Source organism: Lontra canadensis, unplaced genomic scaffold (genome assembly GCF_010015895.1).
Source record: "Lontra canadensis isolate GAN:19392208 unplaced genomic scaffold, GSC_riverotter_1.0 scaffold423, whole genome shotgun sequence".
Lineage (NCBI taxonomy): Eukaryota > Metazoa > Chordata > Mammalia > Carnivora > Mustelidae > Lontra > Lontra canadensis.
The window spans coordinates 41,707-66,361 of record NW_022631416.1 but is presented as its reverse complement, the minus strand read 5'-3'; the positions used below and the strand labels follow the sequence as shown (position 1 = coordinate 66,361).

The window sequence follows — 24,655 nt, the reverse complement described above, 5'->3', positions numbered from 1 at the left end:
AGATGCTCTTTTACTCAAAACCTTTTTAAATTCTTTATTTAAATTCAATTTAGCCAACATTTATTGTATTATCAGTTTCAAGGGTAGAACTTAGTGATCCATCAGTTGCATATAACACCCAGTGCTCATTACATCACCTGTCCTCCTTAATGCCCATCACCCAATTACCCCCTCCTCCCACTCCCTCTCCTCCAGCTCTCCTCCTCAGTTTGTTTCCTACAGTTAAGAGTCTCTCATGATTGCCTCCCTCTCTGTTTTCATCTTATTTTATTTTTCATTCCCTTTCCCTATATTAGTCTGTTCTGTTTTTTAAGTTCCACATGAGTGAATTCATATGATAATTGTCTTTTTCTAACTGACTTATTTGGCTTAACACAATAACCTCTAGTTTGACCCACATTGTTGCAAATGACAAGATTTCGTTCCTTTTGATGTCTGAGTAGTATTCCATTGTGTGTGTGTGTATAAAATTTCTTTATACATTCATTTGTCAATACACATCTGGGATCTTTCCATAGTTTGGCCATTGTGGACATTGCTGATATAAACATTGGGGTGCGAGTGCCCCTTTGAATCACTATGTTTGTGTCCTTTAGATAAATACTTAGTAGTGCAATTGCTGGTTGTAGGGTAGATCTGTTTTCAACTTTTTAAGGAATCTCCATACTGTTTTCCAGAGTGGGTGCACTAGTTTGCATTCCTACCAACAGTGTAAGAGGGTTTCCCTTTCTCCACAACCTTGCCAACCTGAGTTATTAACTTTAGCCATTCTGACTGGTGTGATATGGCATGTCATTTGAGTTGTACTTCCCTGATGCCAAGAGATGTTGAGCATTTTTTTCATGTGTCTGTGAGCCATTTGTTTGTTTCCTTTAGAGAAATGTCTGGTCATGTCCTCTGCCCATTTCTTGACTGATTGTTTTCTGGTTGTAGAGTTTGGTAAGTTCTTTATGGATTTTGGATATGAGCCCTTTATCCAATAGGACATTTGCAAATATCTTCTCCCATTCTGTAGGTTGCCTCTTAGTTTTGTTGACTGTTTCCTTTGCTGTGCACAACCTTTTTACCTTGATGAAGTCCCAATAGTTCATTTGTGCTGATTCTGCATTTCTAACAAGCTCTTGGATGGTGGTGCTGCTGATCCACGGACGACACTTTGAATAGTATGATTCTAGAATAACTCATCCCATTCTTGTCACCTTTGCTCTGTGCCCCTTCAGTTTGTACTATATTTTGCATATAAAACTGGTAAAACCTGCCCCATTAGGTGTGTCAGTGGAAAACTGGTCCTTCTACTCCTCTAAAAGATGTAGGTCCCTTTTGTGATTCAGCCTTGCTTGACCAGCTTCCCAGCACAGGCTGAGCTCTTCAGGGAATGAGAATACTGTTCTTAGTACATCACTTTGGCTCCTTCTTCAGTTGGCTCTCTAATAACCTGCCATTGTGCCCCAGACTACAAGGACCATGTCAGGACAGCTGGAAGGGGAGGTAGTTTCATCAGTACAAACAGGATTATGTCAAAATAGCCCTCTTCCTGTTTTGTACTGAGACTCAAGTCACTAACCTAGACTTTTTCTCAAGTTTTATTTCTAGTTTCTGTGTCAGAATAACCTTAGTCCACACTGCTACCTCTTCCCTTATGGCTAAATACTGTGATTCTTATAATCCCTGGTCTCCTACGGAAAATTAACCTACCTTTTCTCTCTCCCCTTTCCCCTTTCCATTTCAAGGATTTTTTGAAAAGGTAGGATGTGTAGAATGAGTCACAAAATGTTGGATTGGGCCCTAATCCCTGGACAAAGTTTGCTAATTTGTATTGTGTGCCTTAACTGAGAGGGCCACTCTGATGACCCTTCAAAGATCAGCTTCTCTCAATGAGAAGAATCTGTACTCTGTTAACTCTGTTACTGTACTCTGTGCTTTGTAATGTTCTCTTATTTTTTGTGTGTAGGCTTCAGTTCCAACAGACTCTGCAGGGCAGAGGCCTTTTCTCAGTTTCATTTGTGTCATCTCATTCATTCTTTCATTCATTCATTCATTCATTCATTCAACAAATACTTATTGAGGAACTGCTATGTTCCAGGCAGCATGCTAGGAAGTGGGAATACATAGAGGAATGAGACTGACACAGTCCCTGTTCTCAGGAAACTTCAAGTCTGGTCAAGGAAATACTAATTACGGTGGCATGAAGAAGCCTGAGATGCTATGAGAGGGGATGAAGGATTAAAGGATATTCCTTGGGGGTGATACATTTTTGCTACGATTCAAAGAATGAGTTAGAATTGAATCTCAGTTCTATATAGACCCCGTACTGAAAACCACTGAAATAAGTGGTTGACTGTGTCTCTTCAGGTGATCCCTTGTCACCTGACTATAAAAACACACAAACTCCTAAAAAAAGTAATCCAAACCATCCAAAATGAAAATGTTTTTATCTTTTAAATAAATAAAATTTGAATTTTGTCACAATGAAAACACAGAATTTAGGTTTTAGGTTTTATGAAAGAGGACTCAGACTCATCAGAGGAGAAATCCATGGATCTTTAGATTCCCCCAGGTTTCAAATTGAGGAACAGGAAGGGACCAAGATATGGAGACTCAGAAATAGGGCAGGGAATTGGTTCTTCCACAAAGTGTTGCTGCATACAATGTCCACAATAGCCAAACTATGGAAAGAACCTAGATGTCCATCAACAGATGAATGGATAAAGAAGATGTGGTATATATATACAATGGAATACTATGCAGCCATCAAAAGAAATGGAATCCTGCCATTTGTGACGACGTGGATGGAACTAGAGGGTATTATGCTTAGCGAAATAAATCAATCGGAGAAAGACAACTATCGTATGATCTCCCTGATATGAGGAAGTGGAGATGCAACATGGGGGGGTTGGGGGTTAGGAAAAGAATAAATGAAACAAGATGGGATCGGGAGGGAGACAAAACATAAGAGACTCTTAATCTCACAAAACAAACTGAGGATTGCTGGGAGGAGGGGGGTCGGGAGAGGGGGTTGGGGTTATGGACATTGGGGAGGGTATGTGCTATGGTGAGTGCTGTGAAGTGTGTAAACCTGGCGATTCACAGACCTGTACCCCTGGGGCTAATAATACATTGTATGTTTATAAAAAATTTAAAAAACAAAACAAACAAAACAAAACAAAAGTGTTGCTGCATAAATATTAACTGACTCACTGCCTGCTCTCTTCTGGTTCTCTGCCCCTTGAGCCTCATTCTGCTGGGGCTCAGCTCTTTAGGGATAGTCACCGAGGAATCAGGAAGAAGCATGGAAATAAGCTAGGAGGATTATATCCCCAGGCCTGAGTAGGAAACATGGGATCTGAGGAGGACATAAAAAGAGGATGACAAGTGAAAATTTGCTTACCTGTTGGGGTAGAACCTTGGATGGGGGAGTGAGGAAGGAGCAATATTTCCTTTCTCTTTCCCCTAAAGATTTGAGAATGAAGTGGAAGAAGAGCAGCCTTGAGGAAAGGAGATTAGGGTTAGGGTTAGGGTTAGGGTTAGGGTTAGGGTTAGAGTTAGGGAACCTTCTTATCCAAGTGACTAGATTCAATCCCAACCTCCTAATACTAGTGACCTCTGTTCTCTCTCTTCTTTTGGTGTTGCAAGGACAAAGCCTCACCAACACCTAATTCTATGGATGCTTTGGGACATGACTTAACCCTGTGCCTGTCTAAGACATTTCCCCTGCCTCAGGTGAGAGGGATGAGGGGTGGGGAGCAACACACAGGAACCTCTGGAAGGGGAATGTGATTAAGGAAGATGCTGTGTTAAGAAAGTCAAAGTCAAAGGGACATTTGGGATAATGCAAGGACTTGGGGGTGGGGTGTCACTGACTCTGCTATGTGATTATGGACAATAAACCCTATGTGAAAATGGACAGTAAACCCTATGCAGGAACAATTCTCCCTTCATCCAAGTCATTGTAGGGGGCATTTAATGCTGTTGAAGATCATTCTGAGGGAAATCCCCATATTTGACAAGTTTCTAAGGATTTACCTATAAATGTTTTTAAATCTCACCTGGAGTCATTTCCATCGATCAGTCCTTCTTTCTGAGTCACCTCCTTCCAAGATGGCTCAGAGGATCTAGCCATATTCTGCTACTCTCCTTGCCCTATCCAATAAGGGCATTTTGTGTGTGGGTTTTTTAATTGAAATATAGTTGACACACAATGTTACATTAGTTTCAGGTGTATGATGTAATGGTTGGACAGGTCTACATGCTATGCCATGCTCACCACAAGTGTAGAGACCATCTGTCTCGCATACAACTATTAAAATAAGACTGACCATATCCCCTACAGTGTACCTTTTATCCCTGTGACTTATTCATTCCATAACCGGATGCCTGTATCCCCCGCTGTCCTTCATGCTTTGCCGATCTCCTGGCCACCTCCCCTCTAGCAACCATCAGTTTGTTATGGGTCTGTTTCTGCTCTATGGGGGCATTGTTTTGTCTTTATCAAAGATCTAACCTGATGGCAGGAGTTGAGAAGAGGTTTAGGAGCTGGTGCAAGATAATTTGTGAGCTGGTGGTTGTTATTGTTGTCTCTACACACACAAAGCATGTGACACCTGTCCTTTAAATGGGTAAAGTAAGATTCTTATTCATTCACTAATCTTTACTGAGTACTCAGAATTTATCAGTGAAACATGGAGACACAAAAAAATTGAAAATAGAGCTACCCAATGACCCAGCAATTGCACTACTGGATATTTACAAGACACAAATGAAGGGGCGCCTGGCTGGCTCAGTCAATTAAGTGACTGCCTTCAGTTCAGGTCATGGTCCTGGGGTTCTGGGATTGAGCCCCATATCTGGCTCCCCATTCAGCGGGGAGTCTCCATCTCCCTCTTCTCCCTGCTCAGGCTCTGTCAGTATCCTGCCTCTCTCTCTCAAATAAAATCTTTAAAAAAAATTTTTTTTAAACACACAAATGTAATGATCCGAAGGGGCACCTGCACCCCAGTGTTCATAGCAGCAATGCCCACAATAGCCAAACTACAGAAAGAGCCCAGATGTCCATCAACAGATGAATGGATAAGGATGATGTGGTACACACACACACACACACACACACACACACACAGGAATATTATGTAGCCATCAAAAATTGAAATCTTGCCATTTGCAAATGATGTGGATGGAACTAGAGGGTATTATGTTAAACAAAATAGGTCAATCAGAGAGAGACAATTATATGATCTCACCGATATGTGGAATTTAAGAAAGAAAATAGAGGATCAACCAGAGAGAGAGGAAAAAAATAAAACAAGATGAAACCAGAGAAGGAAATAAACCATAAAAGACTCTTAATCATGGGAAACCAACTGAGAGTTGCTGAAGAGGAGGGGGTAGAGGGATGGGGTAACAGGGTGATGGAAGTTAAGGAGGGCATGCGTTGTAACGACCACTTGGTATTATATAAGGCTGATGAATCACAGACCTGTACCTTTGAAACCAATTATAAATTATATGTTAATTAAAATAATAATAAATAAATAAGGAAAATGGAGATAAATACAGAGATCCCCGCCAGCAGTCTAATAAAGAGTAAGGTGTCATAGTTAACAAAAGCTCCAGATGCAAGGGTGAAAGTGATAAGTGTCGGGGAAGTTATTCCCAACTGGGGTGTGATCTGAAAAGGAGTCCAGAGGGTTGAGCTTTGGAGGATGGCCATAGTTTTGATCTGCAGAGATTGAAAGGATTTATTGCAGGTGAGGGAAGCAATACAAAGCAGGAGGGATACGGAAGTGAAAGCCACTTTGCATTCAGTAATATTCATCTCTGGCTTGTCAATCTCAGCTTTCCCAGACTATTTCAATACTCCATGCAGGCTGTCCTGTCACCAGGCATCAAGCTGGTTGGAATTTTTTATACCCACACATTCCCCTGCATTCCATACTCACCACATGGAGCCATATGCTGCACTTACTCTCTGCCTTTTATCATCAGCATGAGAGACAAAAACTCTAGCTTTCCAAAGGCTAAATAAATTTCCCCTTCTGTATAGCTTTGGTGGTTTCTGTGGTTTTAGTTCTTCTGGGATTGATATCAAAATTGTTCCTCCCTCCTCTTTGCTCCCAAAGCATTTTGTTTGCATATCCCTTATGGGCAGGGTTTTGATGCAGGATGAAGCTGTGAAAGGCAGGCTTTTCCACAGTGAAACATTTAATGATGAGAGCTGCTCTTTACTGAGTCGTTACCATACATTATGACCACAATATTGGGCACTGTGCTGTTTTTAATCAAGTGATGAGGGGAAAGCCTCCTTGTGGTGGTGATATTTGTGCAAAGACACAAATGATGTAAAGGAACAGGCATGCAGACAACTGGAGGAAGAGTGTCCAGGAAGAGAAAAACAGGAGAGCAAAGGCCCTGAGGTAGGAGGGAATAGGATTTTTATGTTAAATTCATAGCATCTAAGAAAACAGCAAGGAGGCCAGAGTGGATGGAGCAAGGGAAAAGGTGGGAGGAGATGAAGTCAAAGAGGTAGGGAAGAACATGGTCAGGTAGGCTTCATAGGTCAATGTAAGTATTTTTAAATTTTGTTCTAAGTGTATATATGGTAGCCATCAGAAGGTTTGAGAAAGATGAGTGATATCATCTGGTAATTTAAAAGATCATTCTGATTTCTGCATGGAGGAAGGACTGTATCAGTCAAAAATGGAAGGAGAAAATCCAATTAAGGGGCTAGTCAAGGGACAATGGTAGCATAGGAGCTTGGGTTAGGGAGAAGATCAAGGGAAGAGTCCCTAGGCCATCTAATATGTGGGAGTCTGGAAGAGAAGTAGGAGCTGTCAATGAAGACAGAAGGAGTAGCAAATAAGGAACTAGGGAATATAATACTTTCTTTAGTTGGATCCAGAAAGAGTAGTGAAGCATTTCAAGGAATGAAGAAAGCATTTCAAGGAGGAAGGAGCATTCAACTGTGTCAAAAGTTGTGGATGGTCTAGCCCAAGTTTCTCAATCTTGGTGCATATATATTACAAAGTAATTTAAGGAACACCATGCAGCTTAAGAAATAAAGTCTTCCTGGGGTGCCTGAGTGGCTGACTCAGTTAAGCACCTGACTCTTGATTTCTGCTCAGGTCATGATTTCAGGGTCCTAGGAGCAACCCTTGTGTCATGCTCTTTGCTCAGCAGGAAGTCTGCTGGAGATTCTCTCTGTAGAATAAATAAATAAATCTTAAAAAAAAAAAAAGAAAAGAAAGAAAAGAAAAGAGGGGTGCCTGGGTGGCTTAGTGGGTTAAAGCCTCTGCCTTTGGTTCGGGTCATGGTCTCAGGGTCCTGGGATCAAGCCCCACATCGGGCTCTCTGCTCAGCAGGGAGCCTCCTTCCCTCCTCTCTCTCTGCCTGCTTCTCTGCTTACTTGTATTCTCTGCCTGTCAAATAAATAAAATCTTAACAGAAAAGAAAAGAAATAAAATTTTCCTGTTATTGCTAAAGTTTCCTGTGTATATTCCCCTTTGATTGGAATTCCTCTCCTGCCAAGGGGTATCCACTCTTTTTTTTTTTTTTTAAGATTTTATTTATTTATTTGACAGAGAGAGACACAGTGAGAGAGGGAACACAAGCAGGGGAACAGCAGAGGGAGAGGGAGAAGCATGCCTCTTGTCGAGCAGGGAGCCCAATGTGGGGCTGGATCTCAGCTCCCTGGAATCATGACCTGAGCTGAAGGCAGATGCTTAACAACTGAGCCACCCAGGCGCCCCAGTATCCACTCTTCTGAATGTTGTGCTTTCACTGCACAGGTGAATAGAAAATAAGGTTTTTTTTTTTTTCTTCTCAAAGAGGAACTATATTTTCATACCTCTTTGTATGATGGTGGAGATGTTTCATTAAAGGCGAAAACTGTGCAGGAGAGATAGGAGTTAATTTCAAAAGTTCTGTTTCTGAGAGGTAAGAAGGGACAGGATCCCATTACACAGATGAGATGGGGTCTGGGGGCAGGTCAGCTTCTCTTGCAGTAACAAGGAGAAGGCAATAAATACAGCTGAGACGCAGGTGGTCTAGTAGATTTGGGAGTGAAACCAGGAGGAAGTTCTCTTCTGAAAATCTCTATTTTCTCACTGAATAAGAAGAAAGGTCATCATTTTGTGAAACTGTGGCCTCAGATTTAGGGAATGTGAACTGCCTAGGGTAACGTGAGCAGGCCATACTGAGGGCTGAAAGGAAGTGAGACCAGACAATATGACTGTGTTTTTCCTCAGACACATTTAGTTGTTGGGTGCAGGTGTGGAACAGACAGAGTTGGGTTGAAACAGGACTCAAATGTGTCTGAAGGAGAGAGGCCAAGAATATAAGGACAAGGGCTGAGACGTAATGATAGTTTTGAACCTTGGGATTTACACTGGGTACTGAGGGGAATGAAGAATTGAGGGGATCAAATATCAATGAGGAATGAGAGAGTTGATGGATGGAAGATCTGGGTGGGATTGAGGAATTTTTGGAATAGGGTGTTGAATGGAGGAGATTCGGATGGGCTAGCCCGGAAAGGTGACATGCAAAGACTGAACAGATTTGGGAGAGGTGGCAGTTATTGGTGGTAACCAAGTTGAAGGTATGACAGTGGGGAGTGGGGAAAACCCAGTGGAAGTGAGGAAGGCCAGGAACTGACCAGTATGCTAGATGGTGATCTACAGGGATATCAAAGCCACCAAAAATAATGAATAGAGAGGAAGGCAGTAACCTAGGCACAAAATTTTCAATGAATGAGGGGGAATGATGACCCAGAATCAAATCATAGGGGAATTAAATCTCCTGAGTAGATGTTAGAAGGGGTCAGAGCCTCTCCCAGAGGATGGAATCTCTGTCCATTGTGGTGCAAGAGCCAAGGGCACCATGCAGGGAGGGAATTGAGGTAAAGTGAGTGGAGAATCAAATTAGAATATGCCTTCACTTCACTCCAGAATCAAAGGAATATACCTTCACTTCACTCCAGGAGGCTGGGAGAAATGATCTGGAAGAAGCCATTGTGATTCATTTCTTTCTCTGCCTAATTCTTTTCCATTCAATTGAGTTCAAAGATGGGTACAAGATGTTTTACCTGAGGAGGAACTAAAAACCAGAGATAAGCCAAATTTGGCTCCTGCCTTCAAGCAGCTCTCAAAGTAAAACATGTACATCAAGATCTCAGGTGGGAAGAGATGGGAAAATGCAGATAAAGTGAACAATGTACGGGTGTTAGACCTGCATACCTTTCTATTAAAGAAAGTTGCTCTAGTTGAAGCCATACCTTTTGGGCTTCCCCCTTCTCCCTTTGTGGTCCCTCAACTGTCTCTACGCCTGTAATTCCCAACCTTAGCTGTCTTTTAGAATTACCTGGGGATGGCTAAAAAAATACTAATGCCTGAGAGATTGTGATTTAATTGATTCGGGATGTGTCCTGGGCTTTGGGATTTTTAAATGCTCCCAGATGACTCTAATGTAGAACCAGGGGGTGAGAATCAGTGCTCCAAGGAATGCCTGGAGCTCTGTTTAGAAACCACTGCTTTAGTCCAACCCATAGGAGAGAAATCCCTTCTGGCTTGAATCAGGGGGTGAATTAATCTGAGCCCTGAAGGATAGGTAAAATTTGGCCAAGTGGAGATGCAGATGTGAAGGAGGAGAACATCATGAGCACAAGCTCAGATATGGTCTGAAACACATGACAAGCAGCAAACAATTTGGTTTTTAAGAGAGAGAGTTTAGAGAAAGAGGTCTAAGATTTGAGAACAGCTGGGCAAGGACCTGGGGGTGGGAATGATGAGTAACTCAGTTTGGTTAGAGATTAGGTTGAAGGGAGAAAGCTGGATGTTTTTAAATTATGGAAGTGGTTGAAGGCCAGATTACAGTTTTATAAATAATTGAGTAAGCAATAGGGAATCTTGAAGGGCTTTTGAGCAGCAGAGTTATAAAAGAAATGTGTTTAGGGATAGCAGTGTTTAAGGAGACTGGGAGCTGCGAGAGGTAAGAAATAGGGAGATTTTTTTAGAGGCGCTGTTGCAGCAATCCTAGATGAGGTCATTTTTTCCGACAAGGGCTGGGGAAAAGTTACAGATTCAAAAGATATTACGATGATGGAATTGATTTGGCTTGACAGTGCACCGAAAGTAAAGGCAGGAGGGAGACGGAGAAAGCATCAAGTTTTCAGATAAGGGGATAGGCAAATGGTGCCGTTAAAAGGAACAGGAAAATGGGTTTTCCGTGGCGTTTCATCATTTTGTTTGAAGCAATTTGAATTTAGAGGATCAGCAAGCAGCATGGTCCCTGTGGCCGTATTCCCCTGGCACTGAAAGAGTGCCTGCATGAATATAAATTGGAGAATGTCTCAGTCAACACAGACGACTGTAACAAATACCATAAACTGCGTGACTTATAAATAGAAATTTCTCACAGTTCTGGAGAATGGGAAGTCCAAGATCCAGGTGCTGGCAGATTTGGTATAAGATGAGAGCCCCTTCTGGTACACAGAAGGTTGTCTTCTCACTGTGTCTTTATGTGGTGGAAGGGGGAAGAGAACTCTCTGGGGTCTCTTTTATAAGGACACTAATCCCATTTGTGAGGGTTTGTCCTCATGACCTAATCACCTCTCAAAGTCCCCACCATCACACAAGGATTGGATTTCAACATATGAATTTGGGGGGAGAATACAACTGTACTGTCTATAGCAGAGAAACATTTAGTTAGAAATGATATCTGAATTTGGAGCAGATGGGATTTTCAGGGGAAGGTTTCAGAAAAAGAAAAAATCTGGAGATGGACATTTAGGGGAAGGGAAGAGAAAAAAAGAGAGGAGAGGTGAAGGGATGATTAGAAATATATGTGGAAGTTGGGGTGGGGGGATTACATGTCCCTAAATCAGGAGAGTGGAGAATCTAGGGTCAAGTGACAGACATAGGTGGGTTCAGAGAGGCAGTGTGCATATACTAGGCAAATACTGCTGATTTGGGTTCCTGATAACTTCTGGTTTGAGTAGAGTAGGGAATGGGAGCATATTTTAAAGCTTTAAAATTTTTTTTAAAAAGGGTTAAGAAATAGTGGGTATGAAAGAGAGACAGAGACACATCCCTGACAATACTTATTTAAGGGGGGGTAGTGAGTAGGTGATGAGGAAGTGGAAACAATGTGCAAATGAGAATTCTTTTTTCAAGCTGTTTGGTGAGCAAAACACATAAAATCTAACAAGTCCAAAGGAGAGCCCACGACTTCCATACTCCATCCCATCCTCCTCCCATGTCTCCTGTCTCAACACATGGCTTTCCTTCTAGATCATAAACCCGGTGAGGTCAGTGTTCACATCCGTTGTTTTAGCAGATGTCTTGTGGCATCCTGCAAACGCACGTTGTATGAATGCACGAATTCAGCATAGAACTCTGGCCTGCAGGTGTACAGCTGAAGATATCATGTCCACTGTTTATGTACTGCCCCACCTCCACCAGAGGCCTCCTGGTCGACCTCAGGGTGGGAGAGGGCAACTAGGTCCAGCTGGACTTTGAGAGCCTAGTGACCTCCTCCCTGGGGCTCTGCTCTGATCTGAATGTTTATGGTCCCTCCAAAACTTGCATGTTGAAATCATACTGCACAAGTTGATGGTACTAGGAGGTGGAGTCTTTGGGAGGTGCTTGGATCAAGAGGGTGGCGCTTTCATGAATGCCGTTATAAGAACGGATTAGTGTTCTTATAAAAGAAACCCTATAGCGCTCCCTTGCCCCTTCCAACAAGTAAGGATACAATAAGTCTCTGCTCAGACTTGCAGCCTCCAGAACTGTGAGAAATAAATTTCTGTTGCTTTTAAGCCACCCAGTCAATAATATTGGATAACCTCCCATAGCACTCTTCTCCCTTCGCCTATACAGGTACAACAAACCATGCAGGGTTCCAATCCAGGCTGTTTGCCACCCTCTGGCCTGAAGGCAGGAACAGCTGTAGGCAGTTGGCATGTTTTCCCTGTCAACCGATCCCTGACCAACTTCTTCAGAATAGTCTGTCCTGTTCTTCTGATTTCTTGGAGTTGTGGGGATAGATAGTTGGGTCTACTTGTAAATCCTCTCTCTTCAAAGCCCTAAGCCCAGTCTAGTAGGAAGTGGAAAATATATGCTAGGGAAAGAAATCCCCACCAAGAATGGACCTCATACCAGATCACCCTGGTGGGATTCCTAAGGAGACGTCCCCCTGCCCCCAGCCCCCACATTTATGCCTTTCCGGTGTCTTGGAGACCCGTTCCACTTTTGTCTCTGTCAGTTTTCTTTTATCTTTCTTTCCCTTGGAAGGGAAGCTAAGGAGAGGTAAAAGGGGCAAACAAAAGAGGAGGGCCTTTGCAAGTCTGCAGTCTTCGGAAGTACGGTGATAAATCCACTTAGTCTCTTTAATATTCTTTCAGAAATTCACACACACACTCACACACAAATCAGAACAACGTGGGGACTGCCAAGGGGAGCGGGGAGCAGACTGGCTCCTCCGGACGTTGGGAAGTACGTACCCTGGGTTACCTTCTGCCCAGCTGCCCACTGGTTGGGATAGGTGGAAGGGAATATTTACAGAGAACGGGGACTTTCGTCATCCCGAGGTGAAAGGTCCTACTAAACTGGGAACCTCCCAAATCTCATTCCCAAAATACTAAAAGTAGAGGTGCTGGGATTAGCAAGAAAATAGCAAGATACCGGGGTGGAGGAGACAAAACTGTACTACGAGAAGATGAGAGAGCGTGGGGGCGTGGCTACCCCGGGCTAGGCCCCTGCGCTTGGAGAAGGGGAAGAGTCTGTCAGTCTGTGGGGGAGACCTAGCGCCACAACCCAATCACTGGATTGAATCACACCGCGGGGACGGAAAAGAAGGCGGAGCCTGCCGACCTGGAGGCGGGGTTTTGTCAGAGCCGGGGCGGAGCCTATAGAGGAGGCGGGGCTTCGGGGACCTGTCTCCGGCTGGGGATCGGAGACCGAGGGAGCTCGGCTGGGGGCGCTGCATTTAGAGGCGGGGGACTGGAGTGACTGAGGGCCGGGCATCTGGCGGGGATCCCGGGAAGTGGCATTTCTGGGGGTGGGTTTTTTTCCGGGGTTCCTGAGGAACTGGATTCGGAGCGTGCCCTCAAGGCGAGAAGTTCCGTGGAGGCCGAGTTTAGGTTGTATCGAAATTTGGTGGCCCCAGAGGCAGGTGTGCGGGGCACCCACTGGATCCGCGTCGTGGCTGCAGAACGCGCTTGGGAAGTTGAGGGGCGCGGGGTGGGGCCGGGCCGGGTGGGCCCTTACGGATCCCAGTAGTTCTCGTGGTGCTGCGCGGCGATGATGATGACTACAGTGAGGATAGTACAGAGCACCATGGCTGCAATGCCCACCGCCAGGGAGATGAAGGAGAAGTTCCGGGCCTCGCGTGAAGCGATCTCGGCAGACACCATGTCTCCGCGAGCCAAGGCTGTGCGTACCTGCGGGGGAAGGGCAGAAGGAAGAGGATCAGAGCCGCTGTTCCTTCTGAGATGCTCCCCTGAACATCCCGCACTCCGTTAGAATAGGAAAACCCGAGTGAGGCCGCCTTTCCCAGACGCCGCCCTCGACTCCCCTTCCACCTGCACTGCCTTGAAGATGGCGATGATGCCCGTAGGCCAGAAGCAGCAGATGGTGGTCAGCACCGCGATGGGCATGTAGTCGTGCGGCGGGCGCCTCGGCTCCAGCAGGGCCAACCCTGGGCCCTGGGGCGGCGGGGGGAGCGTGGAGGTTACTCCTGTTCCCCCCGGGGTCCCGCCTGCATAGGGCTGTGGAAGGAAGGATGCAGGGAGAGGACAGGACGTCATTCTCATCCTCTCCCAGCCTACCAACATTCTGCGTCTGGCAGAGTGGTTTTTAAAGCACCATTCTTGGACGTTGATTCTCAAAAGAACTTATCATCCATTACCCTTCCATGACACCCATAAATTCCCTGTAGGTTCCTCTCTTTTCGTCATTGCTGTGATTGCCCTATGTTCTTAGTGATCTCCACATTCCCTCCCCGTAAGGTATGGCCATACCAGCGCTGTCTTGGCTCACTCCAGGCCTTGTTTCTTCTCCCCAAATATCTGCCTGGCCTTCCCTAATCAGTCAGTTCCAGGTTTCTTTTCCTTTCTCCTCCTTGGTCCCGGGATTCCATTTCTTCTCCCCCTCTCTCCTTTCCCTCTTTCGAAACTCCTCTGGACTTCTGTGCTCCGTTCCCCTTCCCAGACCCTGATCTCTGACCCCAACAGACTGCCAGACACCCCCCCCCCCGCCCCCAGCTGCAACCCACATACACCACACACACACACACACACACACACACACACACACACATTCCCAAGGCTTTCCTCAGTCCCTCCTCTCTCTAGGCCTTGTCTTAGGAACCTGCCCCGTCCCCTGGCCCTGTTTCTCTATCCCACCAGCCCCACCCTCACCCCCGCAATGTGTCCTCACCCCTTCCTCCCGGGCCCCTGTCCACCCTGTACTCACCGTGCCCACCGGGTAGACCGGCACATAGGCAGTGCAAGGCTGCAGCTGTAAGGGGTAGCCAGGGGCTACGTAGCCCCCCCAGTGGCAGCGTGCCTACCGCCCCCGTGTGCGTGGGCACCACGAAGCCGGGAGCCTGGGCAGTATGAGAGGGCGCCGGCGGGGGCGGAGCGGCGGCGGCTGGCGGCGGCGGGGGCAGTGGGCCCTCGAAGCGAGTCTCCTGCAGGTAAGGGTCGGGTGGCATGCGGGGCAAGGTAGCGCAGCCGGGTGGGGGCGCCCCGGCGGCCGGGCCGGGCGGGGCGTGGTGTGGTGGCCGCGGCAGAGTGGCGGAAGATGAGGGACCGCGCTGACCAGTGGCCGCGGAAGAAGCCAGGCCGCCTGCCCCTAAGCGCGGGAGGGTGGCAGTCCCGGACTGGTGGTAGTGGTGGTGGTGGTGGTGGTGAGAGGAGGGGGCTGCCTGTGGGGGTGGGGCGGGGGGTTCGGCTGGGGGCTGGGGGGCATTATAGGGTGGCGGAGAGGTGTGAGGGACTGAGTCTGAGAGGCCTGGGGGTGGTGAGCGGAGGAGAGGGTATGGGACAGAGGCAAGACAGGCAAAGAAGAGATAAGGAAGGAGATAAGGGGGAGACACAGAGGGCCAGGGATGGGGAAAGATAATGGGAGAGACAGAGGAGATGGATGAGAAGGCATCTCTTGGTCTTGGGGCAGGAAAGGGATTGGATCTAGGCCATCTGCCCCCACCCCCCACTTTTTTTTCAATCTGATTTTGAGGTCGCAACTCTCCTCCACTCTTCTCTGTCTTCAGTAATGTGCCCAGAGCTTTCACCTGCCACCAAAGCTATGGCTGCCTGGGACTTGCCCATCTGAGCTAGTCCTGAGTGTGCACATGTGTAGACATGCAACACAGTGTTAACATGTGCTTAATTCAACAGTTGTATAAACACATGGAGGACGACATATTCCACTCTGCCTTCTTGCCCTGGGGAGGGGTGCCCTAGCCTCTCTGAGAATTCCAGTACCTCTTTTAGGGCAGATAAAGAAGGGTTTTACTCCCCTAACAACCTCCATTTGATCATATCTTTATATGTCTCCACTGGATGTCCCCATGCAAGCCAATGTCATCGGTCCATCTGTCACTCCCAATGCTGCTGTCCCTGCAGTACCTGGCTGATGCTAGGCCACTCTTCTACTTCCCTCACCCTTTCAACCTGTCCCCTTTCCATGTTGTTGGCAAGGGGACAAGGCTGAGATTGGAGGGAGGAAAGGAAGAGAAGGGAGGGATATAGAAGGAGAAGGGGGATGGGGGGGTTGAGAGCTGGACAGAAGGGGAATGAAACAGAATCACCCCCACCCCCCCAGGGAGGGGTAAGGGAGGTAGAGGGTTGGGGCCAAGGATGGTGGAGGGGGGAAGAGTCTGAAGATGGTGGAAAGGGTAGGTTTTGTTGTTTTTTACCTGACTTTTCCGATGACATGCCTGTGGTTTCACTGGGACAGGGTCCCTGTAGCGGGAGTGGGGTCCCTGGCTGGCGTCGGAGTCTCGGTGAGCAGATTGCGCAGCCGGTAGCGGCACAGAGATGGAGAGATGAAGACAGCGGCGGGGGGCGGAGGGAGAGCAGGGAGGGGGGGGAGCTTAAAGGGACCGAAAAGAGGGAGGGGGACAGTTTCCGAGGTACCCTCACTCCGTCTCTCCTCCTCTCACCCTGGCATTCAAGCCCTCAGTTTGGGCTCCCTTGGAGTTGTCATGGAAACAGGGAGGCAAGCAAGACCGGGCGAGGCGGGTGGGACTAAGGGAAGGAAGGAGGGAGGGAGAACTCTCTAGAGTCTTCCCCTTGAAGACTGGCTGTAGTGATTATATTGTGGGAGGAAGTGAGCAGGTGCTCAGTGGATTTAGTACCCCAGTCCCCACCGGATCTCATTCACCCTAGTCAGGGGCCCCCCTCCTCAGCTTCCCTCAGAGTCCCTACAAGTTCTCAGGATCTTCCTCCAAATCCTTAGCTCTACTTTCCCCCACTTTAGGAAGGGTAACTGTATATGAGAGACAACTGCAGAGTTGAGACCTGCGATGGCTTGAAGAGTTCCCAGGGTTATGGCCTGGGGTGAACTGCAGGTAAAGTGCCGGGGGCTTGGGTCTACAGTGGTTCAGCAGCCGCTGGGCCTGTGGCTGGGGGAGTGAGGGTTGGCAGACTGAGAGGAAGCTGGAGGGATGCAGAGACACCTTTTTCTCCGGAGTGAAGGAGCTCAGCACTTTGGGAGGAGGGGATGGATCAGTTCATTTCTGGCAACTCCATTTTGGGAGTATGTGCTTGGTCTCCCTTTCCCCCTTCGATAATTGGGCTTCTTAGAGTTTCTGGGCACATCAGTGTTCAGATCCCACCCACCCACCACCCCTGCCAAGACGCAAAGCCACCTCCTGAATCGACAGGAGAGTATGTGGTGGGGGGCGGGGGGAGGTTGGAGCACAGCTGTAATTGCGGGCTTTTATTTCTTCATTGTATCTTGTGAGCGCTTACAAGGGGAAGGAAGGTGAAGGTAGGCAGTCTACCGGGATTTACAAGACTTGGGCTTTTCGCAAAAGCACAGTCGGGGTATCATTAACCCTCTCCTGCCTCCACCTTCAGATTAGTATTCCCCATCCCCCCACTGAGGCAGTCGCCTTCTCCAGCTGTGTCCTTCCCCTTCGCGTCCAAGCCGAGGCTACAGAGCTGAAGCCCTCGCTTGGACCAGTCCCAGGCTCCTGACATTTAGGTCAGGGCCCCGAACTGGTCGTTCTGGTTTCGCGTTCGTGTTCCCGTGAGCTCCGGACCCCCTACCGCCACCCCGTCCTCACATCACACACCTCTCGGCACACGTCAGTTTTATTGAGAAACTTTAGACTTGCAAAGACCTTGTGACTAGAGGGAGGGACTCAGACAAGCTTCGAAATCCTTTTTCCTCAAGGGGAACGCTTTTAAATGCTAAGTAAAAGCCCACCTAGGTATCGGGAAAGGGGTCGCGGCCGGAGGTGCAGGACACCTGGAGCGCGGAAGTCCGGATGCGGTGCGAGGGTCTGCGTCGCAAGCCGCCCACAAGAGCTCCCAGCCGAGGGCAGATTGTGGGGGGGGTCCCTCAAGTTGAAAGACTGGTGGAAACCACGCGAGCGTGAGTCAGCGCTGCCCCAGGGGCCCTCCACCCCTTGGAGGTGGGTCGTATACCGGGAGCGGAGTAGAGTAGGCCGGGAGAAACTGGGCCAGGCAGCACTTTTAGCTCGAGGGGCCTCAAGGACTCTTCGCGTCCCTGGAGACAAGGGCACTACACGCACTTCATAATGAACAGTTGTAAGGCGCTGACCTGGGGCCGGCGGCTGGCCGGTAGGGGTGGGGAGGGGTCAGCCTGGGCTGGCTTCAGCCCGGATCCGGCGTAGGTCGAAATGCGGAGGACTGCCTTTCCCCAGTCTGTTCCCCAGCGCCCTCTCCCTCACCCCCACCCTGGGGGAGGGAGAACTTCATGTTCCGCAGCCGAGCAGGACGCCTGAATTGGGAAGTGGGGCGAATCAAGGCCAGGAAATCGGATCCTCGGCTCGCTGGTGCAGCAGGGCCTGGACCGGCCTTCTCCAGATTCCCAGGATATGTTTGCCACTTCTTCCTCTCCCCACCGGCCTAAATGGATCGGTCTGCCTACTTCCTCCCCCGCTCCCGGAATGCAGTGGAATGTTCCATTGCCCCTCCGGTCCCGGCTGCGTTTCAGGGGACGCCGGCACGGTTGCCAGGGAAAGCCCCGGATGTGACGGCGAAGCGCGACCCCTAGCAGCCTCCCCTCTCCCGTCCGTCATTCCCCTGCGCGCGCTGTCCTTACACCCTTCCCCTCCCCCCCACCCGCGGGTTCGAGTCTAGGGAGAAGTAAACAGCGGGCGGAGCCAGGCTCACGGACCTAGGCCAGGTGGGAGCTTGCATTCTCCAGGAGCCTGCGCTGCTGCTCAGGGGTCTTTCTTGCAAAAGCCAGGGTCGTGCATGGCTGGCATGATGCATTAGGAAGATCCTGGGCCTAGGGACTGAGTCCCGGCTGAGTTGGGGGCGGGGTTTCGGGTGTGCGTCGGTGCGTGTAGGGGGGTGTGTTTCCCTACAGTCCTGAAGTAAGTTCAAAGTAGTCTATTTTGTGACCTGGACCTAGTTTGAGCACGGTCGGGGGCGGATCTTGATTGCCGGGCGTCTGCTCCGAGGGGAGAGCGTGTTGTCATCTCTCTCACAGGCCCTCATCGCCCCCTTCTCAGGCGGGAGCATGCTGGTCCTCAGAGAGCTGCGGCTCCCCCCGGCGGGGATTCTGCTCCTGTTGCCGTTCCTGCCGCCGCTGCTGCTGCCAGCAGCCCCTGCGCCCCATCGCGCTTCCTACAAACCGGTCATCGTGGTGCACGGGCTCTTTGACAGCTCATACAGCTTCCGCCACCTGCTGGAATACATCAACGAGGTCTGGCAGGGGACACTCGGTTGTGGGGCGCGCGACTGTAGTGACGGGGGAAGGAGAATGGGGAACTGAAAACTGCGCTTCCGGGTCTGCCCAGTTCCTAGAGGAGCTGGTGCTGGCGTTGGGAGAGTCGGAGGATGAGATCCCTGGTTCTCATTGCAGGGCGCCATAGGCATGAGGACGCTGGCCAGGGGGCGGTGTGGAGGGGCTTCATAGTCCATCCCCTGTTGCAGCATTGCCCCCTTCCCACAGACACACCCTGGGACTGTGGTGACAGTGCTCGATCTCTTCGATGGAAGAGAGAGCTTGCGACCCTTGTGGGAACAGGTGCAAGGGTTCGGAGAGGCTGTGGCCCCCATCATGGCAGAGGCCCCTGAAGGGGTGCATCTCATCTGCTACTCGCAGGGTAGGCGCCCTCCCCCTCCCAACTTCTAAGCCCTATCTGAGGCTTGATCCTTACCTGAGGGACACTTCCTGGTGTCCCCTTTTCTGAACCTGGTTGTTCCTAGCCAGAGCCCTAGTACCTGAGCCCTACTTTTCTGACTTCCCTCAGCACCTGGGTCTTATCTCTGTGTCCTCAGTGGGAGGGAGGCTCCCCATGCTGCTGCCCCCTTTTGCCATTACCCATGGTTCTTGGACATAAGGGATAATGGGAGAGTAAAAAGCACCCTACAGGTAGAGTGGGGAGACCCAGAATCTAATTCTGGCTCTGTTACTTTCACGACATATAACTTTTTGCCACAAGGTGTGCCTGCTTTCTCTGGGCTTCAGTCCTCTTACGGGGACACGCTGGGGGTGGGGAGCATGTTGGGAGGCTGTTGGCCTGGCTGTCCCTAAGTCCCAGCCTCATGTGGCATTCTGCCTCCAGGGGGCCTGGTGTGCCGGGCACTGCTGTCCGTCATGGAGGAGCACAACGTGGATTCTTTCATCTCTCTCTCCTCTCCACAAATGGGACAGTATGGAGGTGAGTGGGGATGGTGGGCTCCAGAGAGGGCCCTGAGTTTTGGGGACACAGAAGTTTGGGGCCACTGGACTCTGCTGTTCTCTTGCCAGATACAGACTATTTGAAGTGGCTCTTCCCTACCTCCATGAGGTCTAACCTCTACCGGATCTGCTACAGCCCCTGGGGCCAAGAATTCTCCATCTGCAACTACTGGCACGGTGAATAGGGGATACCAAACTGGGGTCTGCATGGAGGGGGCACCCTGGGGGGGGTAGGGTCTGCTGCTCCCCCTTGTACCATAACCAGCAGTGATGCTGAAGATAACTTCAGCGATGCTGAAGATAACTGTGTGACTAGGCACTATTGAGAACACTTTCTGTGTATTACCTTACTGCTTCAGAGTTAGTCTGGGGCAGGGGTCAGTAAACTTTTTCTCTAAAGGGGCAGATAGTAAATATTTGGTTGTGATTGTTTTCTGTATCTGTAAAATAATAATATAGTATCTACCCTATAGAGCGTTGTAAAGATTAAAGAAATTAACATGTAATATACGTAATATACTTTGAACAGTACCTGGCATCCTAGGTGCTGGATAAAGGTGTTTGCTCTCTTGTTCACAATTCCTGTTATTGCTTCTCTTAGTAGTCACCTTGTCTATCACTGTAGTCCCTGATTGGCCTTTCAGCCTCTGGTCTTACCTCTTTTCCCTGCTTCTCTGACTGTCTTTCTAACTGCTCTTTGTACCTAGACCCTCACCATGATGACTTGTACCTCAATGCCAGCAGCTTCCTGGCCCTGATTAATGGGGAAAGAGATCATCCCAATGCCACCGGTGAGACCCTAGGCTCCTACCTGGGTCCCGTTTTCTGCCTCTCTGACCCCCTATGTTTGCCTCTCCAACAGGGCCTGACCCCTGTGACTGACGCAAGGTCTTTTCTTCCCACTCTTCAGCATGGAGGAAGAACTTTCTTCGTGTGGGCCGCCTGGTGCTGATTGGGGGCCCTGATGATGGTGTTATTACCCCCTGGCAGTCTAGGTAATAAGGGACTGTGTGGCCTGAAGATTGGCTAAGGACTTCCCCCAACTCCCAGTAATATTTATCTCAGGCCTGCATGCCCCACCCTCCACATATCCTGTCACTGGAGACCAAAACGTGGGAATCATCATCCCTCAACTCCTTGTATCCAGCCAGTCGCTACGTCCTCCAGACTCTGCTTCCTCTCCATCCCTAAACCCCTGCCTTGTAAAAACTTTTAGCTTTCAGATAATTGCAGATTCATAGAAAGCTGCAAAGATAGTGTAGAGAGGTCCTGGGTATGTATTCTTCGCCCGGTTCCCCCCACAATTGCATCCTATGTAACTCTAGCGCAGTATCAAAACCAGGAAGTTGTCATTGGTAGGATGTGTATAGTTCCATGCCATTTTATGTTTCCTCCCACCTGTTTTACATACCTAGACTTCCGTAATGACCTCCAGCCCCGTCCCCTCCATCCTGTACCTCAGGAAAATCTGTGGCTCCATTATGCTATGTATGGGCCTCTGTTGCAGACCATCATGAGTGATCTAAAATGTCACCTAAGCTACTTTAGTCCTTAATGAATATTTATGGAGCACTGTATGTATGCCCAGGCACTGTTCTGGGCCACTGGGATGCAGGGGTAAATGAGAGAGAAGTCCCTGCTATTACGTAGCTTACGATCTGGTAGTGTAGGAGACATAATAAATGTAAATACATATATCAGGTGGTAATAAGACAAGGCAGGGGAAGGGATTAGAAGATAACTGGAGCCTATGTCAGATGATGGCCAGACAGGTCCTGGAAGAGTTGCCATTTGAGTAGAAACTTGAAGTGAAGGAAGGAGCTGTGGAACAATCTAGTGGGGCGGGGGGGATGACTCCGGGAAAGGAGTAGCATCTACAGATGTCCTGGGGCAGGTGTGAGGAATAAGGAGGCCAGTGGTTAGAGTGCAGGGAGCTGGGAAGGGCGGGAGAGGAGATGAAAGGGGTAGTAGGGATCCAGTGATGTTTAGCCTTTGTAGGGCAGTCAGGCCTTGATTTTTTTTCCCCCCTAAAATATAACATAAAAGTTACCGTTTTAAGTGTACACTTCAGTGGCATTAAGCACATTGACATTCTTGTGTAACCATCACCACCATCCATCTCTTAAAACTTTTTTTTTCCCCAAACTGTAACTCCATAGCCATTAAACATGAACTCCCCATCCCTGCTTTCCCCCACTCCCTTCCCCAGCTCTTGGCAACCATGGCCCTTGACTTTTTATTTTGAGATGGGAAGGCCTTGGAGGATTTTAAGTGAAGGAGTCACGGGACTCCCATGGGATGGGATTTGTTTTTTCTCATTTTACCTCCACAACCCTGTGAAGATAGTAATAGCTCACAATTACATGGCATGTTTTACATGTCAAGGCATGATTCCAAGTACTTCTCAAATAAACCTTATTCAATCCTCATAGAGTCAGTAACTTGTGAAGTCAGGCTATCTGACTTAACCATGCGGTTTCACTTCCTCTCTGCAAAGGAGGTATTCTTATATGGGACAAAGAGAATAATACGCTCAGCCACACATGTTTGGGAGTGTGCAGCAGAGCCGGAGTTCAAACCCAGGTCTGTGTGCCCCTGCTACTCTCCTACACCTGGTGAAACGTATGGCCTCCCGGCCTCCAGCCCAACTCAGCATGGCCTCTGGGCCTTCAGCCCAGCTCCCCCCCAGCACCCAGCTGGGCCTCACTTCTGTACCTTGGCTCCTGCTCTTCATTTGCCTGGGGAACAGCCTTCCCTAGGGGAGAGTCCTCACTGGGAAGCCTTTGTTGGTGCTTTAGAACCAGGCGAGTGGCCTCTCTTTGTTCCCGTAGCCTATTGGACTTAATACTATTAGCCTTTGTTTGTCATGGACAGTGCCCTCTCACGGCCCATGCCAGTTAAATACTGCTTTTGAGAATCTTAAGACCTGTTTATCCTTTATATTTGGGAATAATTTCATACTTAATAAGTTACCAAAGTATTACAAAAGCAGTCTTAATGTATTCTTCATTTAGATTTTCTAAATGTTAACATTTTACCATGTTTCTGCCCTCCTCTGTTCTCTATTCAGATACAGGGTATAGGTGTGTTTGTGAACTGTTTGAGAATAGGTTGTAGACATGAGGTCTCTTTATCCCTAACACTGCAGTATGTCTGTCTGTCTGCTGTGCACAGGACATTCCTTATGTAGCCCCAATACCATGATCAAAGTCAGGAACTTAACATGGCTAGGCTACTCTATAGACCTGATTCAGGTATTTTCCAGTTGTCCTTAATGAAGGACATCTTAATGAAGGGGGGAAAAAAATTCATTGCAAGATCCATCCTGGGATCATGAGTCGCATTTACTTGCTCTTTAGTCTCTCTTTTTTTTCTGGACTACTTGTCTCTGACATCGAAATTTTTGAGGAGTGTGGTCCAGACATTTTGTAGAATGTCCCTCAGGGTTTGTCAGCTGTTTCCTCAGGAGTAGGTTCAGGTCACGCATTTTTGATGGGACTCTGCAGAAGCCTTGCTATAGTTTCAGTGAGGCACATGATACCTAATTAAGTATTTTGAGTGTCTTGCGGCCATGAGTTCCCAAAGTCCCCTAGCCTACCTTGATTTTCTCCAGCTCTCCTGATAACCTCCTCTGCCCACCCTCAATCTCTTTGTAGCTTCTTTGGTTTCTATGACGCCAATGAGACGGTCTTGGAGATGGAGGAGCAACCGGTGAGCCCCCTGGGATTGTGTCCCCTTTCTTCATGCTCTGTCCCACCTCAGTCTGTAGCCCTCCCTGCCACCGACCCCTGAGCGCGGAAGGGTTCACCCTGTGGGGAGAGGGGACTCAGGACACCAGCAGGAACTCATTTTGTTTCTTCATCTGTCTGTCTGCTGTGACCCTTTGCCCACCTTGAAGGTTTATCTGCGGGATTCTTTTGGGTTGAAGACACTCTTGGCCCGGGGAGCCATAGTGAGGTGTCCGATGGCTGGGATCGCCCACACGGCCTGGCACTCCAACCGTACCCTTTATGAGACCTGCATTGAACCCTGGCTCTCCTGAGGATGTCCTCAGAGATCCCCCGGGAACTCCCCAGCCCAGAAACCAAGCGGTGGCCTTGGAAGGCAAATGTCAGGCTCTGATGTGCCTGGGACCACCCCATTGTTCCCACACTGCCCGCACCAACTAGGGCTCCCACGACCCCTTCCTCCTCTTCTCTGTACATGACAAATCCTGGTGTTCCCCCAGCTCATGTCTGGGGTTTGCTCCGTGCTCTCTCAGCCTCCCAAGCCCAAGGTTGGGAAGAGAGAAACCAGGTTTTTAACTTGTGGCTGCTCCTGCTGTTGCTGCTGCTGCCGCCGACCCTCCGTCTCTGGCTGTTACGGAAGGAGAACCCAGCCCCTGCCCGCTACAGGGGTCTCCTTCTAGGCCACTCAGGTCATTTTTAGCTTCTCTTCTCCCCATGTTCCCTTTTCCTCAGCTTTCCCAACTCCCAGGAAGGACTACCCATGAGAGTGGGGTTCTGAGGCTCCCCTATGGGGACAGTTCTGTTCTTGAAATGTCAGTGTTGGGGAATATCTATGGCCTGTGAGGCCCATCTCAGGTTTGGGGATCCCCCAGTCCCTACGTTCAGTGTTGGGGTACCCCCTGGGAGCCTAGTTTCTTTGAGGCCCCAGCCCCTCTTTTAGCTATCATTGAATGGGTGTTAACCCTGTATTAATGGAAATAAAGTTCCATTTCCTCAGTGTGGCTTGGCTCATTTCCAGGTAAGGGGGACCTGGCTCCCCAAGGAAGGTGG

At 48.8% G+C, this 24,655-nt stretch overlaps 2 protein-coding genes across 5 annotated transcripts; one reads left to right on the top strand and one right to left on the bottom strand.

The window, feature by feature from the left end:
* Positions 1-12,353: 12,353 nt before the first annotated feature.
* Positions 12,354-16,108, bottom strand: LOC116862977 (proline-rich transmembrane protein 1-like). Its single transcript, XM_032850430.1, is given in 5 exon segments — positions 12,354-13,429; positions 13,571-13,756; positions 14,463-14,540; positions 14,542-15,002; positions 15,910-16,108. Coding segments are annotated over 5 exon segments (921 nt in total). The 5' UTR covers positions 15,929-16,108; the 3' UTR covers positions 12,354-13,252.
* Positions 16,109-16,425: 317 nt separating this feature from the next.
* On the top strand, positions 16,426-24,601 carry LOC116862976 (lysosomal thioesterase PPT2). 4 transcript variants are annotated; one of them, XM_032850428.1, is made up of 10 exons: positions 17,559-17,770; positions 18,321-18,371; positions 18,703-18,896; positions 19,146-19,299; positions 19,762-19,857; positions 19,947-20,054; positions 20,585-20,668; positions 20,788-20,872; positions 23,534-23,588; positions 23,776-24,601. In XM_032850428.1, the coding sequence occupies exons 3-10, from the start codon at positions 18,711-18,713 to the stop codon at positions 23,917-23,919; spliced, it is 912 nt and encodes a 303-aa protein (XP_032706319.1). In that variant the 5' UTR covers positions 17,559-17,770; positions 18,321-18,371; positions 18,703-18,710; the 3' UTR covers positions 23,920-24,601. The 4 variants fall into 4 exon arrangements, with proteins under 4 accessions (XP_032706317.1, XP_032706320.1, XP_032706318.1 ...); XM_032850426.1 differs by lacking the exons at positions 17,559-17,770; positions 18,321-18,371 and adding an exon at positions 16,426-16,563 and having other exon boundaries at positions 18,681-18,896; XM_032850429.1 differs by lacking the exons at positions 17,559-17,770; positions 18,321-18,371 and adding an exon at positions 16,471-16,563.
* Positions 24,602-24,655: the final 54 nt, after the last annotated feature.